Below are 15360 nucleotides of genomic sequence, written 5' to 3' on the forward strand. Positions count from 1 at the left end.
TCTGCTTTGTGACTGACTCTCTAGGAGGTCATAAACAGGATGGTTCATATTTTGTTGCTCCTAAATCTGTTTTTAGAAATGTTTTTACCTTATGTTTTAAACATCATATTATAAATTTCTCCTTGATGTTTGAATAATAGTCTGTTTTTAGCCTCCACTATTGTGTTTTTAATGATGTAAGTAGCACTGGGCCTTTTATTGGTTAAATCATTAAATAAATAAATAAATAAATAAATAAGCTGAATTAAAAACAAACACTTTGTCAACCTGGTGTGATTAAGTTTAATTTAAAATGCAAAAATTCATTCTAATTCTTAATCCTTCACCTATAAATTTCATTTACCATATGTATATAAACTAAGTTCAGAAAAGTTACAATTCTATACAGTCTGTGTTTTTCTAATTAAATAGGTTTACATCTCAGCAGAGAGTTATGCATTTAATCTATGAGGATAAGATTTCAGTGATATTCTTGAAATTAAAAATTACAATGTCCTGTTTTCAATTCTGCTGCTTCAAGTTACTAGTCCTGAGTGATGCGAAGGAGAGCACTGGAAAACATGGTGCCCCATTTGCAGACTTTGGTCCTTCTGTTCATGCGGGCGACCCAAGGATGCGAGGCAGGAGGAGGGCTGTGGCATCGGCCGCCTTGCCATTTCCTATTTCTCTAGTCCTCCGATCCAGCAGCCTTTCGGGGAACGAACTTCAGTTTGATCGGCTTCTTTGGTTGCACGAAGAGCTGGCTGTTAAGTTCCAAGGCAATCTTTGTGTGTGTGGGGGGAGGTATATGGAGTTGAGAGATGGAGAAAAAAATGATTACAGAATGGAAGATTGAACAGCTAATTGACCAGCAAGATTTAACTTGCCCTCCCCAAGGACTGGGAGCAAATGATGCAAAACAATCAAGTAGAGATACACATTCAGGATTGGAACTGGCTATTTGCTGATGTTGGGAAAGTGTGAGGGCAAGAGGAGAAGGGGACGACAGAGGACGAGATGGCTGGACAGTGCCATCGAAGTGACCAACATGAATTTGACCCAACTCCGGGAGGCAGTTGAAGACAGGAGGGCCTGGCGTGCTCTGGTCCATGGGGTCAAGAAGAGTCGGACACGACTAAACGACTGAACAACAACAACAACATTTCCTTTTTGTGAACAATTACATATAAGCAGTTAAGCAGTCTAGCAGAGCTGTGATTCTCGTATGTACATGTGTGTGTTCTCTCTCTCTCTCTCTCTCTCTCTCTCTCTCGAGAAAAAAACAGAGAGAGAGAGAGAGAGAGAGAGAGAGAGACAGAGACAGAGACAGAGACAGAGACAGAGACAGAGACAGAGACTGAGAGAGGGAGAATATATATTCTCCCTCTCTCAGTGTGTACATACAGCTTGGATCCAAGATATCTCAAGGACCACGTTGCCTTTTCTAAAACTGCCAAGGTATTAAAGATAAACAGGGTGGGGCCTTTTTCTTGGTCTCATTATCCTTACAGGTGTGTTTGATGTGGATGTAGGAGACAACCTTCCCAGCCGCTATTCCTCGACTCTGAAACTCCCTCTCAGGGAAGGCCAAGCTGGCCCCTTCTTTGATGCGTTTCCACAAGCAAACAAACGCCTTTCTCGTCAAGCAGACTTTATTTTAATGACTGGCTGCTTGAGTGAGGATGCTTGGGCCTTTCTGCTCTGGTTTTCGTATTGATTTTGCTTAATGTTTTATTATGGTAATTGTTAGATTCTTTTCAAGTATTTATACACTTACTGTTTTTAGCTTTTAAATATTATTTTTTTCCTGAAGCAACCTGCTTTGGGACCATCTTCAGGAGAAAGGCAGCATAAAAATATAGTCTGTCTGTCACTCTGTCCATCAGTCTCTCTCTCTCTGTCTCTCTAAATGTGTGTGTGTTTGTGTGTGTGTGTGTGTATGCATGCACACATTTATGACAGACAGACAGACAGACAGACAGACAGAAGCCTTTGTAGTTTACCGGCGTCTCTTCGCAGGTCCGGAAGGAGAATTTCTGCTGCAGGACCACCACGGCCACTTTTAAAACCAGGAGAGCAAAGCGCGTCCCAATGCAGTTCCGGGGACCCGCTCCGAAGGGCAGGAAAGTGTACGGGTCAAGGGTTTCCTTGTTCTCTTTGCTGAACCTGTGTGCAAATCCAGAGAGAGCGAGAAAATAGCTAGGAGGGGAAGGAGCTGATTTTCGTCAGATCTAAGGGCAGATCCAAAGGCTGGGCTCTTCAGATAAATAAATGTAGTTCTGATCCTGGTTGTGGAATACCACAAGCACCATGTTTATTACCACGTTTGCCTCTCCTTCACTGTAAGAACAATCTACGTACATCTGTCCTTCAGGACCCCGGCGGGAGGCCCCTTGAGTCCCTCTCTTGCTTAGGAAGGGCAGAGTTGCACGGGAGAAGTGGCTTGCTGGACCTCACGAAAAGCAGAAGCAGGCAACAGTCTTCCTCCTACAGTGCCTATCTTCAGGATTGCTGGCTGAGGGCATGACCAAATCCCCGGCCATATAATGGTCTCTTGTGCCTAAATAGTTTGTTCCAAATCGAGAGCGAATTTTTGGAATGGTACATCTACAGTTCTATTCACCCCATTGATTCAACGGGCCTACTCTTGTTGAATTAGAGGAGCAGAAATCACCGATTTTCATTGAGGACATTCCTAGGATTGCTTGCCACCCACCTCTCGGGTCTGAATTCTTCCGGCTCTGGCCAATATTCTGGGAGACGTTGCAGAACAAAAGCAGGGATGACGACCACAGTTCCTTTGGGGATGGTCACCCCATGGATATTTACGGTGTTTCGGCAGACCCTATCAATCCTCACGCCTGGAGGGTACAGCCTGAGCGTTTCATTGACCACCATGTCAAGATACTCCATCTGAAGAATTGCATCATAGGTGGGAGGAGTCTGTGAAGGACAGAAAGCGCAGCCTTTCAGAGGCATTCTAGAAATATTAACCGGACCAGAATCATGGAACATGGAAAATCAATCTGTTAAATTTCATGTAAAATTCTCTTTCTGCTACAGAGTGCAAGGACACAGGTCCACAGTGGAGAATAGCTTCAGGTTCCAAGAGTGACCCCGTTCCTTACTTAAATTCTCAAAAACTGACTTTGTGACATTTGTAGGTGAAAAAAAATTTTAAAATGATTCTTTAGTTGTATGTGTTTGAAATTACAGACTTGTGTACAGTATTTTCTTTACTGCACACATTCTAGCAACCAACTGAACAGGTCAATAGGAAGAAGCAACAGCCACCAAGTGAAAAAAGGGATGGATGAAACACAGAGAGAGGAGAGAGCTCCTTGTAAATTATACAAACGGGAACGGATTATTGGTTCATGTTGCATGCATAGACAATCACCTGAGTCCCATCAGCCCCTCCCATTTACTCAAACTACCCCTAGCATGTGCTGTTATAAATAAATCTGCAACACCCCTTCTCAGACTTGCATGCGGAGGCCCTCTTGAAGTCCTTTCTCGCTACGCAGGTTGTGGAAGCAGTCTCTCAGAAGAGGTTTGGTGGAGAAGATGCTTGCTGTCCTCTCTGTGCTGTGGCAGTAGATCATCTCGATGACCCCTTTCTCGGTTAGGTAATGCAGCAAGTGGTATCTCACGCCCATGTGTTTGGCAGGGCCGATCTCTGCATGCTTCAGCTGGAACAATGAAATCAGACTTGGTGGAAGGCAAACCCCAACCTCTTGTTGGTGACTGGTCCATTAAAGTAGGACCAGCCCCATACATGAACAGGAAACCACCAGTGGACCACTAGTGGGACTGTGGTCCATATTGTTCTCTTCCCAGCCTGCATCAGTGTGGCCTGAAAGCGATGGGTTTTGAATAACTGGCATTCTTCACTTAAAATCTATCATCCTTTTCAGATAGAGTCCTACTCTCTTCCCATCTGTGCAATGATTCTATGCTAGTTGATTAACTTTTCTGTGTTTATTCCTATGGTAGTAGATGCATCTTCTTCAATTTCTCCTTCCAGGCATTAGAAGCCCATGCAAGCCTTTCTTTTGTTTACATACAAAATCAGGATGTTTCTGGTTGATGAAGCCCAGTGGCAATCTCCATGTACAGCTACTCTGCAATTTCTTCTTGTAGAAATGCAGTCTTGACATCAAGGTACTTGACTTGCGTCTTACTGGAAGCTGCAACACACTCAGGAGTATTTTTATTGTGCTCTGCTAGACAAGAGGAGCAAAGGTTTCATTGACGTCTTCCCATATTTTTGTAGGAACCCATTTACAACCAATCTTGCCTCATTTCAACAGCCTCGACATCTCCATCAATGTCCCCTTTTCTCTTGGTGTCTCATCACATTCTTGCTCAGGTTGTGGAGGGATTGGCAGAGCTCCAGCTACATGAGGTTCAAAATACGAGTCTCTATTCATCTTTTGTCTGCTTTCTTTCATTCATCAAAATGAACCACATACCTTACTGAAACTTTTCTCCCAGATGATCCACATTTTGCTGCCTGTAAGGTGTATGTTAGGTAAAAAGGAGAGTTATGGGGTTTTGTAGCCCAAAATAACCCACGGAAAATTTCATTCTACTGTTTTAGCAGCGTTCAGTAATCTTCATCCATTCAGCTTCTCAAGTTTTAACAAGGATAACAAAAAAGAAGTCATTCGTATCAGAAAAAGTATCACCGCTTCCCTAATTAGTAACATTTGATTTGCGCAACCTTTTTGAGTTTTTAAATCCAACATTAACAGTGCACTTACTCAACAAACTCCTCCGGAAAAACTCCTTCAAACAGATATGCTAGGTCAGGAAATCTGTCATATGGGGAGGATGCTACTAAACCTCTCTGCCTCTGAAGGACAGGCAGGGAGTTCCAGAGTAAATGTTTTGGCCCCCAGTCTGCAGAATCTCCTGTCCAGATTTACTAAACTCTTCACTAAACTCTATTTTACTTCTACTCTGTGAGTAGGCATTAGGACCAATCATTTCAAAGAGATTCCCCAGGTGGCTTTTATTAAATTCTTCTTCTACCATTACTTAGGTCTTGGAGATAGAGTAGCCTAATGCTTTCAAGATTATCTCACTAATCAAGAGCTAGGCACGGACTTTTTTGTTTAGAAAACATTGCAAAATTGTGTTCCACAAAATTCAGATCACTAAGCCTGTTGTTCACAATATGAGACATGATGATGATCACTGAGGCCTTTACCTGGTCCTGAAACCAGCCAAATCAGGGAGCCGGACAGGGGACAGATTGTATTTGTCTTCAGTGTGGAAGGGATTGCTGTCACTCTCGAATGGGCCTTCTCAGCCACACAATATACAGTTCCAAGGCCTCCATTCAGAGCACGTGACCCTTGTCTCTCGAGACGGAAGGACGGCTACTACTATTACCTGGTTGTCAATTTCCTCCTGTAGCTTCTGCTGGACATCGGGGTGGGTGGCCAGAGAGTAACACAGGTAGGTAAGGGCATTGCTAGTGGATTCAAAACCAGCAATAATAAAAAGAATGGCCTGTGCCAAAACCTCCTCGTCAGTCAGAGCTGAAAATTAATAAGGAGGAAAAAAAATACAGAGGTAAATTAATTCTACATGGAATCAGGCAATAACAAAAATTCAACATTTATAAGCTCTGTGTAATGAATTGAGAGGTCATCTATACATCCTATTTTTCTTGTTTAAGAGGAGGTTCAGACACCCATGGATCAGGATTAGTTCTCCTTTTGAGAACAGGGAGGTTATGTTTTTTTTTCTTTTTGAAGCTCTGGTCCTTCCACATTTCTTATCCTTGACTCTTCCTTTCTCTCAAACCCGTGCTGTCATCTGTGGGGCTGCTCTTAATCAACAAGGAGAAGGACTGACTCTCCCTGATTTTCTAAATGGAGGAATGGAGATGTTTCCTCCCCAGCACGGCTGCCTCTTGCTCTCTGCTTCATTCTGGCAGGATCAATATGGCACATTGTTCTACTTTGTAAGGAAGGAAGAAAAAGAGCTAGCTAGAATCTCTATCTCCTCTTCTCCATTTCCTGCACTTCTCCTTTTATTTCCTGTACTTTAGATTTCTGGGTGTTATTCCCAAGGTGAGGAACGTTAGAGTTCTGGAAAGAATGGGAATGGAATCCTCGCTTTCTCAATTCTTTCTTCCATTCTGCATTTTTTATTCTTTGTATTTCAAATACTTTTGCCTCCCGTTTGAGAACAGCTCTTGAGTTTGAGTGAGAGCTTCTCAATTGATATGCTCAATGTCAAAATCTTTCAGTGTTGTCTTTTGTGAAACCTTGAATGATTTTTCTTGTCCAGGATGCACTTGAGCACCTGCAACAAGCTACCATTGCTGCCTTTCTGTTTACCTTTATATGAATTTGCCCCATCAGAGATGTCTCCTGAAATCTGGGAGTCCACCATTAGCTGTAGAAAGTCAACCCGCCCCTGCAGAGGAACAGAGAGAGTTCGCGGTTAGCAGAATGAACAGATACATGCTTCACTGTTCCTGAAATTCAAAGAGGTATTCAAGAATCAGAAAGTTATTCAACATAGTTTAGGGCAGGTGGTCATCAGGCAGGATATTCATTTCTTTTTAAAGAAATTAAATTAAGGAGTTAAGAAATTCATTTTAATGATGAATCTGTAGCAGACCACAAAAGAGGTTGAACTGACCATATGCTGACTCATTCGCCGCTGGTGTTTGATTTTTTTCACTATGGACATGAGGAAATTCATCACAGAAGAAGATAGGATGGTGAAGTTTAGTTTCTTCAGCAATGGTACGAGGAATGGAAACACAGCTTAAGAGAAAAACAAAGAGATTGTTTAGAGGGGAAAGCCCGCCATGAAGTCCCACTTAGCTCTTTTTAAGAGAAATGATGAGATACTTGTTACAACCCATCACTTTCTTGGCAGGAGAACCTCAAACATGAAACTTGAGGAGATATATTTCGCCGAAGGATTTTCCCTCCATCTTGGGGGGAAAAAGGGATAAGAAGGAGGGTTGTGTTGTTTTGCCTTGAAGGTTTGTGATGGCTCATAATGACCATCAAGGGACAGGCAAGAGCTGGGTAAACAGAGTGGCAATCCATAAGCGAAAGCTCAGTCACCACCTTGCAATCCACTGCATTTTTTTCAACAGAGTAAGGGATCAAAATGCTTTAGGATGTGGTTCTTCATACCAGTCAAGATTAGCAGTGGATTTACAAGACTTGACGTGCATAGCTTCTGGACCTTCTTGACAAAAGGATCACCAGGGTTGTTTATAGTGTCTACGTCAATGCTGAAGGCAGTGCTGGATGTCACGTCCATACTGTAGGCCCCAAAAATACTGGAAAAAGAGATGAAGAAAGCACAAACATATTTCATGTGATGACAATGTATTTCAAACAGAGCTTTTTGAAAAACAGACTTTTGTAATAACAATCATGCCTTTATTTCTCAGAGACATTTACTCGAAGTACTATACACGTTAAGGAGAATCAAACGGTAGAAGCCTTCTCAGAGAGTAAATAAAGGAATTACTCTGCACATGTAAGAGGATCTCTCAAATTAATCCTCCGTATTTATATAGAGCTCCATCCAGAAATCAAACAGAGGCATACAAAATGGCAGCTATTCTTCTTCTGAGATCTTTCATGAGCATCTCTGTGATTTGCTTCCCTGTAACCGAAGAAGCATTAGATAACATTGAGTGCCTGCCTGTCTTGGAAGAGCTGGACAGCGAACCAACCCTAGCAGAAATAAATGCGGCCTTGGATTCCCTCACCTCCGGCAAGGCACCTGGAAGGGACAACATCCCTGTTGAAGTGCTGAAATGCGGTAAGGAGATCATCATCACCGAACTGTATGAAATCTTTTGTCTCTGCTGGAGGGAAGGTGGAGTACCACAGGACATGAAGGATGCAAACATTGTCACATTGTACAAGAACAAAGGTGACAGGGGTGACTGCAATAACTACCGTGGTATCTCTCTTCTTAGCGTTGCAGGGAAGCTGCTTGCCCGTGTTGTGCTGAAGAGGCTCCAGGTGCTTGCAGACAGAGTCTATCCAGAATCACAGTGTGGATTTCGAGCTAATAGATCCACCACTGACATGGTATTCTCCCTCCGACAGTTGCAGGAGAAATGCAGGGAACAACAACAGCCACTCTTAGTGGCCTTCATAGACCTTACAAAAGCATTTGACTTGGTTAGCAGGGATGGCCTTTTCAAAATACTTCCCAAGATTGGATGTCCACCTCGTCTCCTTAACATCATCAGGTCCTTCCACGATGGAATGAAAGGCACTGTAGTTTTTGACGGCTCAACATCAGATCCCTTTGACATCCGAAGCGCAGTGAAACAGGGCTGTGTCCTCGCACCAACACTTTTTGGGATCTTTTTTGCTGTCATGCTGAAGCATGCCTTTGGAACTGCAACAGAAGGTGTCTATCTCCGGACCAGATCAGATGGAAAGCTCTTTAATCTCTCTAGATTGAGAGCGAAGACCAAAGTCCAACTGAAATGCATGCGGGACTTCCTCTTTGCAGACGATGCAGCCATTGTTGCCCACTCTGCTGAAGACCTCCAACAACTCATGAATCGTTTCAGCAAGGCCTGCCAAGACTTTGGACTAACAATCAGCCTGAAGAAAACACAAGTCATGGGCCAGGGCGTGGACTCACCTCCCTCTATTACCATCTCCACACAAGAAGTGGAGGTTGTTCATGACTTTGTGTACCTTGGCTCAACCATCTCTGACACCCTCTCTCTAGATGTCGAGCTGGATAAACGCATTGGGAAAGCAGCTACCATGTTCTCTAGACTCACAAAGAGAGTATGGCTCAATAAGAAACTGACAACACATACCAAGATCCAGGTCTATAGAGCCTGTGTCCTGAGCACACTCCTGTACTGCAGTGAGTCCTGGACACTCTGTGCCTGGCAGGAGAGGAAGCTGAACACCTTCCATATGCGTTGCCTCCGACGGATTTTTGGTATCACCTGGCAGGACAGAGTTCCAAATAGAATAGTCCTAGAACGAGCTGGAATTTTCAGCATGCATACATTACTGAAACAGCGACGTCTACGCTAGCTTGGGCATGTCGTGAGAATGGCTGATGGTCGGATTCCAAAGGATCTCCTATATGGAGAATTAGTGCAGGGAAATTGCCCCAGAGGGAGACCACAGCTGCGATACAAGGATATCTGCAAGCGGGATCTGAAGGCCTTAGGAATAGACCTCAACAGATGGGAAACTCTGACATCTGATCGTTCAGCCTGGAGGCAGGCAGTGCATCACGGCCTCTCCCAATTTGAAGAGACCCTTGTCCAGCAGGCCAAGGCAAAGAGGAAGTCACAAAGGAAGCAAAACCAGGGAGATGGACAGGGGACAGATTGGATTTGTCTTCAGTGTGGAAGAGATTGTAACTCTCGAATTGGCCTCCTCAGCCACACCAGACGCTGTCCCAAGTCCTCCATACAGAGCACGCTACCATAGTCTTTCGAGACTGAAGGATGCCTACACCAAAATAGGCAGCCATAGCCTCATAAGATTACTCACGCTTTTGTGTCTATGAGTTCATTGTTCTCCACTCTCTTCTGGATGTTCCTCACCAAGAGTTCCCCATAATGGAGGATTATAGGCATCATCTGGAACACAGATCAAAATCTAAGATGCCATTGATTAAGTGGCACCGCCACCAACAAGCTATTTGCAGTGGATCTGCAGTCAGCATCACATTGTTCTGATGATCCAGCTTTTGGAAACACAACAGCACTAAGAGAAGGACCTCCCCCAAGGATCTGATGCATTTAGTGAGATACGGATGGAGCAAAAAGTGAGATAAAATTAATACATCCCTTCACACAGAATATAAAAGCAATCAAGCCCTTCGTTCTACAATGACAGTCCAAAGCTATTTCTATGACAGAATGCTAAACTCAAGGCGGATTTGCTTTCTTAGGATTTCAGTTGTTTTATGATTGCTGGGAATCTATGAAACAGACTGGCCAAAATACTTCTTAGGCAGTATGATATCCAAGAGAGACAGAAGTCATAACTTACTTCCTTCAGTCTCCCGCTGGTGAAAGTGGGAGATAGGACTGTGCGAATCCTCTTCCACTTGTTATCTGGGGCCGAGAATACCGATGCTTCTAAGTGTCCATTCAAACCATAGTTCTTCGTAATGCAAACCGTAAGAGAAAATAATAATGAGCATTGAGTTGTGTCTGTAATTCATATCTTCTCTTTTACATTATTATATATTGTATAGGTCTCTGATTGCAGAGCTAGAGGTTGGGGGTTCAATTCCTCACTGTGCTTTCTCGACAGGGGCTAGACTCAAAGATCTGTGAGGTCCCTTCTGGCTCTGCATTTCTAAAATGTTGACATTATCTTGTCAATTCTGGATTTCTTTATAAAAATGTGTGGCAGTAAAAAATATATGGAATGCAACTTTATCTTTGCTGATTGATAAGCACGTAGAAAGGAAAAAGAAGAATGCCGTTAGTTTTATAAGGCTTTTCCCTCATTAAAATAATATCCCACCGCTGCCACCACGTTTTCTCTGCCAAGGGGTCATATGGGTTTTTTTATATAAATATGTGAAAGTATAGGACAGGGTGTTATATTAATTTTTGCTCCAAAATGCATTAGGGCTTATTTTCATGGATGTTTTATTTTACAGACATGCACCAGGGTGGAAAACAGGATTCACTTAAATGGGGCTTATTTTTGGGGTAGGGCTTATATTATGAGCATCCTGAAAAATCATAATAGGGCTTATTTTCAGGTTAGGTCTTATTTTCAGGAAAACTGTGTGTGTGTGTGTGTGTGTGTGTGTGTGTGTGTGTGTGTGTGAGAGAGAGAGAGAGAGAGAGAGAGAGAGAGAGAGAGAGAGAGAGAGATTTATAATGTATATAATGCAAATAATTTGAATGGAGTGCAAAACTGTACCACTAAAAATTTGAAAAGTCATTTTTTAAAAAAGGTAAGGGCCTCAGAAAGGTGCCTAAGAGTGAAAGTAATTTTTAAAACCAACCACAGTGGAGATCTAAATTTATTATAAAAACAAAACACAGCTGGTTAGTTTTGGTAGAAAGAGAACTGCTAAGATAAAATGGCAGTAGCAAGTTCATTGAGTTTCGTGAAGGTGAAAAACGATGCTTATGCTATGTGAACAAACAATAATAAAGAAAAAATGGAGTGCTGTTTGTTTTGCTGTGTAAGTTACATTTGCTGAAAATGTTGCTTAACAAAAAAAAATAGATGTGGAAACTAATGAGAATAACCATATATTGTACAAAAGAACTGTTAAAAAGGGGGTGGAAAGATGAACACTACTTTAACTTTGCTTTTTGATAAGGACGTAGAAAGAAAAAACAAGAATGCCATTCATTTTATAAGACTTTGGCCTCATAACAATCTAAATGAACGTTCAGGGGCGTTGGTGCATGCAAGTGTGTATAAGGTAATATTATATTAAATTATAATGAACCTAATAGGCCTTTCAAGGTGAGACATTTAAAGAATGGCTTTACAAGTTCCACATCCCCAGCTAGTTCTGAGCAGGGTGTTGCTCCCTGGTCCCTGGAGACCTAAGCTGTCACTCTATCCACTACACCACACTGGGTACCCATTGGGAAACAAGGACTTACGTACACCTAAGTTTATCGGAGAAAGATCCATTGTGGTTACTTACACGGTGATTGGTGAAATGGGTGTAGAATTCTTTCACTAAGATGGTCTTGATCATGGTAGGATCGAGGACAGCCAGAACTGGCTGTCGGCCATCAAAAATTCTAATTGCAACAAAAAAGTCATAGTAATGTTATTGATTGATTCATTCATTCATTGATCAATTGATTAATTGATTGATTGACTCATTGACTGAATGACTGACTGACTGGTTGATTGATTGATTGATTATATTACTTTTCCAGCTTTCAACCAGTAGTGGGATTCAAGAGAGCTCACAATTTATGAAAAAAAGAAAGACCAAGAATTAAAAACAAGTTAGAAAAAAGTTATTAGACGTTTTAAAAATATTCTCCTTCCCCTTCAGTGTCTGGATGACCTGTACTCAGTCCCACCCAAATCAACTTCCAGTTGACCCACAAACTACATCCAGGTAGCAAATAAACGGTGAGAGCTTGGGTCTCCGAGCTCAATCTGACATGCCTTTGCATGTCTGTTGTGGACAGAAATCAGGGAGGTCAACATCTGAGCAATATTCAGACACCCCCAGAACCACATTTTCAAGATCTCTCTTGGTGGGGAAAGGGGTTCATTCTGTTGGATACTTACCCCCAGATTTTGCCATACTTCTGATGGCACTTCACATCAAACTCAATAATCCCCTGCCAGAGTACATAATAAAAAGAGATGTCAGAGAAGCACAGAGCAAGAAAACAGAAAACAATCTAAGCCTGTCCTTGCACTGACCACAGAGGGGGCACCGAAAGAGTCTCGGAGGGACGCAGGGTCTTCCTGCCCCCAAATACTTACATGTCGGTATTCGAGGAAAGTCCCAACAAAGGGCAGAGGCCTGGGCCCAGGGATCCCCAGCTTCTTAAAGAAATTGAAGGGCCAGATTCCATAGCTGAAAAGACAAAGAAAGAAATCATTCATCCGGCCTCGTCTCCTGCCAAGGCTGTTCCCGGCCTCTGTGGATAAACGCCGGGCACTGTCCCCAACCTCCCCATGATGGGCATGTCTTCTGAGTTCATCTTCCCACCCTGCCATGTGCAGGAAAGGAAACCAACACAATCTGATGTCATTCATGGTTCCTGTTTGTTGCCCCTGCCATCTGTTCGGCCAGCCACTCAAACCTATTCTTGAACAATGATTAGAATTCAAAACCTCTATCCCTTTGTGTGATGTATGCTGTCAAAGCAATCCCAATATCAACCTTTTGCAGGGTTTTCTAGGTATAGAATTACATAGGAGCATTTTACCATTCCCTCCTCCCGGATTTGCCCTGGGGCTGCGCAGCTTGTCGGGGTAACTACACAGTCAGGCTTTTATCTCAGGAGGCACAATGGGCTATAAAATCCAGCAGAAACTGGGTATCATCCTTCCCACACAGGAATCTCCAGCTGCAGGAAGCCACCCCTGTTGAATTTCTGCCTGTAGACTTTCAAAAAAAGCTCTGTTTTGCTAGTTCATTCCTGCAAACATGGGGAGGGGAGGGTTTCCGGGAAAAGACCAGGTTGTTTCATGTCTGGTAAGCATGAAGCAGGAAGAGGGATACAGAAAGCTTTGGAGAGCTCCCAGTGCAAAAAAGCAGAACTTGAGTCCCATCATATTCTCAGCAAAGACAACTAATAGGAATAATAAGACCTAGAAACAGCAGAATTTTTAAGCAGCCTAGTTCCAGATTTCAAAGGCTTGATCAATTCACCACAAGGTCTCCCGACAGAACAACGGCTTTTCCAAACAGAGTTTTTAAAGCATCAAAACATCTTCCTTTCCGCAGAGGTTTTTCACCAAAGAGGCCGGTGCTCCCTTCCCACAGCCCCTTCCCGCCTCCCTCCGTCCCTTCCCACACTCACAGCAGAAGAAGGGCCCAGAGGATGACTAGGAGTGCCCAGGTTTCGAGGGAGAAGGAGGGAAAGAAGCCCATTCTGACGATGAAAAACGCCTTCCTTTCCTCCTGTACTGGCTGGCTGGCTTTGTTCCTCTCCGAGGTGATGAGCAGAGGGCCGTTTCTGCTCGCTTCAGCCACTTGCCCTTTTCATTTGGGAGCTCCTCCTCCTGGGCAAGTCTTATGAAAGAGTGGACTAACGTGACCTCTTCAGAGGACCGCTTTATAGTCCCTCCTGACTCATCCTGGCAGCCAGGCCTGTGGAAACAGGAACTTCTCGGAAGACAGCTCTGGGTTATTTCCTAATTACTCCACTATTCAGGTCAAATGACAGAAACCCTTATTGGCAAGGATGTCTGTTTTCAGACACACCGTTCAATTCTATTCGTTACTCAGGAGCAAGCCCCGTTGCACTTGGCAAAGCATACTGAATGGTCCTGGTGTCTGCTTAAATTTGGTGGTATGGACCAAAATTCCTCAGACACACTCAAGAGTTGTAGCAATGCTGTGTTACTCACTATGTTTCACAGGGGAATTAAGCCTGACTTGCACCTGTTAAAACTTCATCTCGGTAAAGATGTTTCTGTATCTTATTGTGTTTGTTACCTGTCTTTTCTCCAAAGAAGGAGCTCACTGGATGGTGTCAAGGACTCTCTTTAACTTCACAGTAGGTAGGTAGGTAGGTGACACAGAGAAGTAGAAATTATTCACACGAAACCTAGCAAGGGACATGATCTGCATCAGTACCATCACCATCATCATCACTGCATGCCATTGGGTTGATTCCAATCTATAGTAACCTTTGTCAAAGACATCTAAGGACAGGCTGGAATCCGGTCGCTCAGAACCTCTTCTGTAGGTTGCGTTGATTCAATTAGCCCTACTCTAGTGTGGCTAACTAAGCAACAGGATTTCAGCCACTTAACACTCAGCAGAGGTTTCCCATTCCTCTTCTTCTAGGGGAATGCTGGGACTGTTGTGTTTGCCCAAGGCCACACATGATGGGTCATCTCTTACAACAGTGGTCTTCAACCTTGGGCCTCCAGATGTTCTTGGACTTCAGCTCCCAGAAATCCTGGCCAGCAGAAGTGGTGGTATAGGCTTCTGAGAGTTGTAGTTCAAGAAAATCTGGAGGCCCAAGCTTGGGGACCACTGTCTTACAAGGCACATGGAAGAACTCAACTCTTGACTTTCGGCTCCATAACCAGGTACTCCAATCCAGTGAGCTACCCAGCTACGGCTGAATGAGAATCTCAATATGGGCCCATTCAGTTGTCATTCAACCTACGTTTCTGGTCCCCAGAGTTTTAGTTGTCATTAGTATACTATGTTTCTATGCAACATTTCCCCTAGTGAGGTCTAGGCTACACACATGGCCGACTTCCTTGCAACACTCTTGTGATGCAAGTAAGGCTGAAAGCATGAGCCTGGCCCCAAGGTCCCTCAGTGAGTTTTACAGGGAAGAGAAATTTGAGAAAACCTGTTTTTTTTTTTACCCTCAAATCCAGGCCTAAGGTCACAAGAATTATGTGTTCTTCTTTGACAACCTATAATATTATGAATCCTCACTTTCTCTCCCTGAACATGTTTTTCTGCTTTCTGTGACCAACAGGATTTTACTCTTGCCCCATAATGACCGGAAATAATCACACAGAAGAATGAAGTAAGAGTTTAGGACAGTGAGATGTCTATATATACAGATCAACTCTATATATATGATGCCAAGGTATATATATATGGATAAAACAAAAACAGAATCTTTCTCAGTTTACTGGAGTTTCTTTGCAGGTCTGGAAGGAGACTTGCTGCAGGTGGACCACCACG

At 43.2% G+C, this 15360-nt stretch overlaps 1 protein-coding gene across 1 annotated transcript; it reads right to left on the minus strand.

The window, feature by feature from the left end:
• Window positions 1-258: 258 nt before the first annotated feature.
• LOC110083730 (cytochrome P450 3A24) lies at window positions 259-13666 on the minus strand. Its single transcript, XM_020802416.3, has 13 exons — window positions 13505-13666; window positions 12459-12552; window positions 12258-12310; window positions 11653-11752; window positions 10017-10130; window positions 9513-9601; window positions 7152-7300; window positions 6643-6770; window positions 6336-6414; window positions 5380-5528; window positions 2696-2922; window positions 1983-2145; window positions 259-763 (listed from the first exon to the last, which is right to left on the minus strand). The coding sequence occupies exons 1-13, from the start codon at window positions 13573-13575 to the stop codon at window positions 668-670; spliced, it is 1512 nt and encodes a 503-aa protein (XP_020658075.3). The 5' UTR covers window positions 13576-13666; the 3' UTR covers window positions 259-667.
• Between the last annotated feature and the right edge of the window lie 1694 nt (window positions 13667-15360).

The sequence above is a fragment of the Pogona vitticeps genome, chromosome 13 (assembly GCF_051106095.1).
Source record: "Pogona vitticeps strain Pit_001003342236 chromosome 13, PviZW2.1, whole genome shotgun sequence".
Classification (NCBI taxonomy): Eukaryota; Metazoa; Chordata; class Lepidosauria; order Squamata; family Agamidae; genus Pogona; species Pogona vitticeps.

What these genes read in the sequence shown, in the direction of transcription:
- LOC110083730 (XM_020802416.3), bottom strand. Translation starts at nt 13,575, where the DNA reads ATGGGCTTCTTTCCCTCCTTCTCCCTCGAAACCTGGGCACTCCTAGTC. An exon ending in CTCTGGGCCCTTCTTCTGCT is followed by an intron (nt 12,553 to 13,504) that starts GTGAGTGTGGGA and finishes TTGTCTTTTCAG; the next exon opens with CTATGGAATCTGGCCCTTCA. An exon ending in TGGGGCAAATTCATATAAAG is followed by an intron (nt 5,529 to 6,335) that starts GTAAACAGAAAG and finishes ATTAATTTTCAG; the next exon opens with CTCTGACTGACGAGGAGGTT.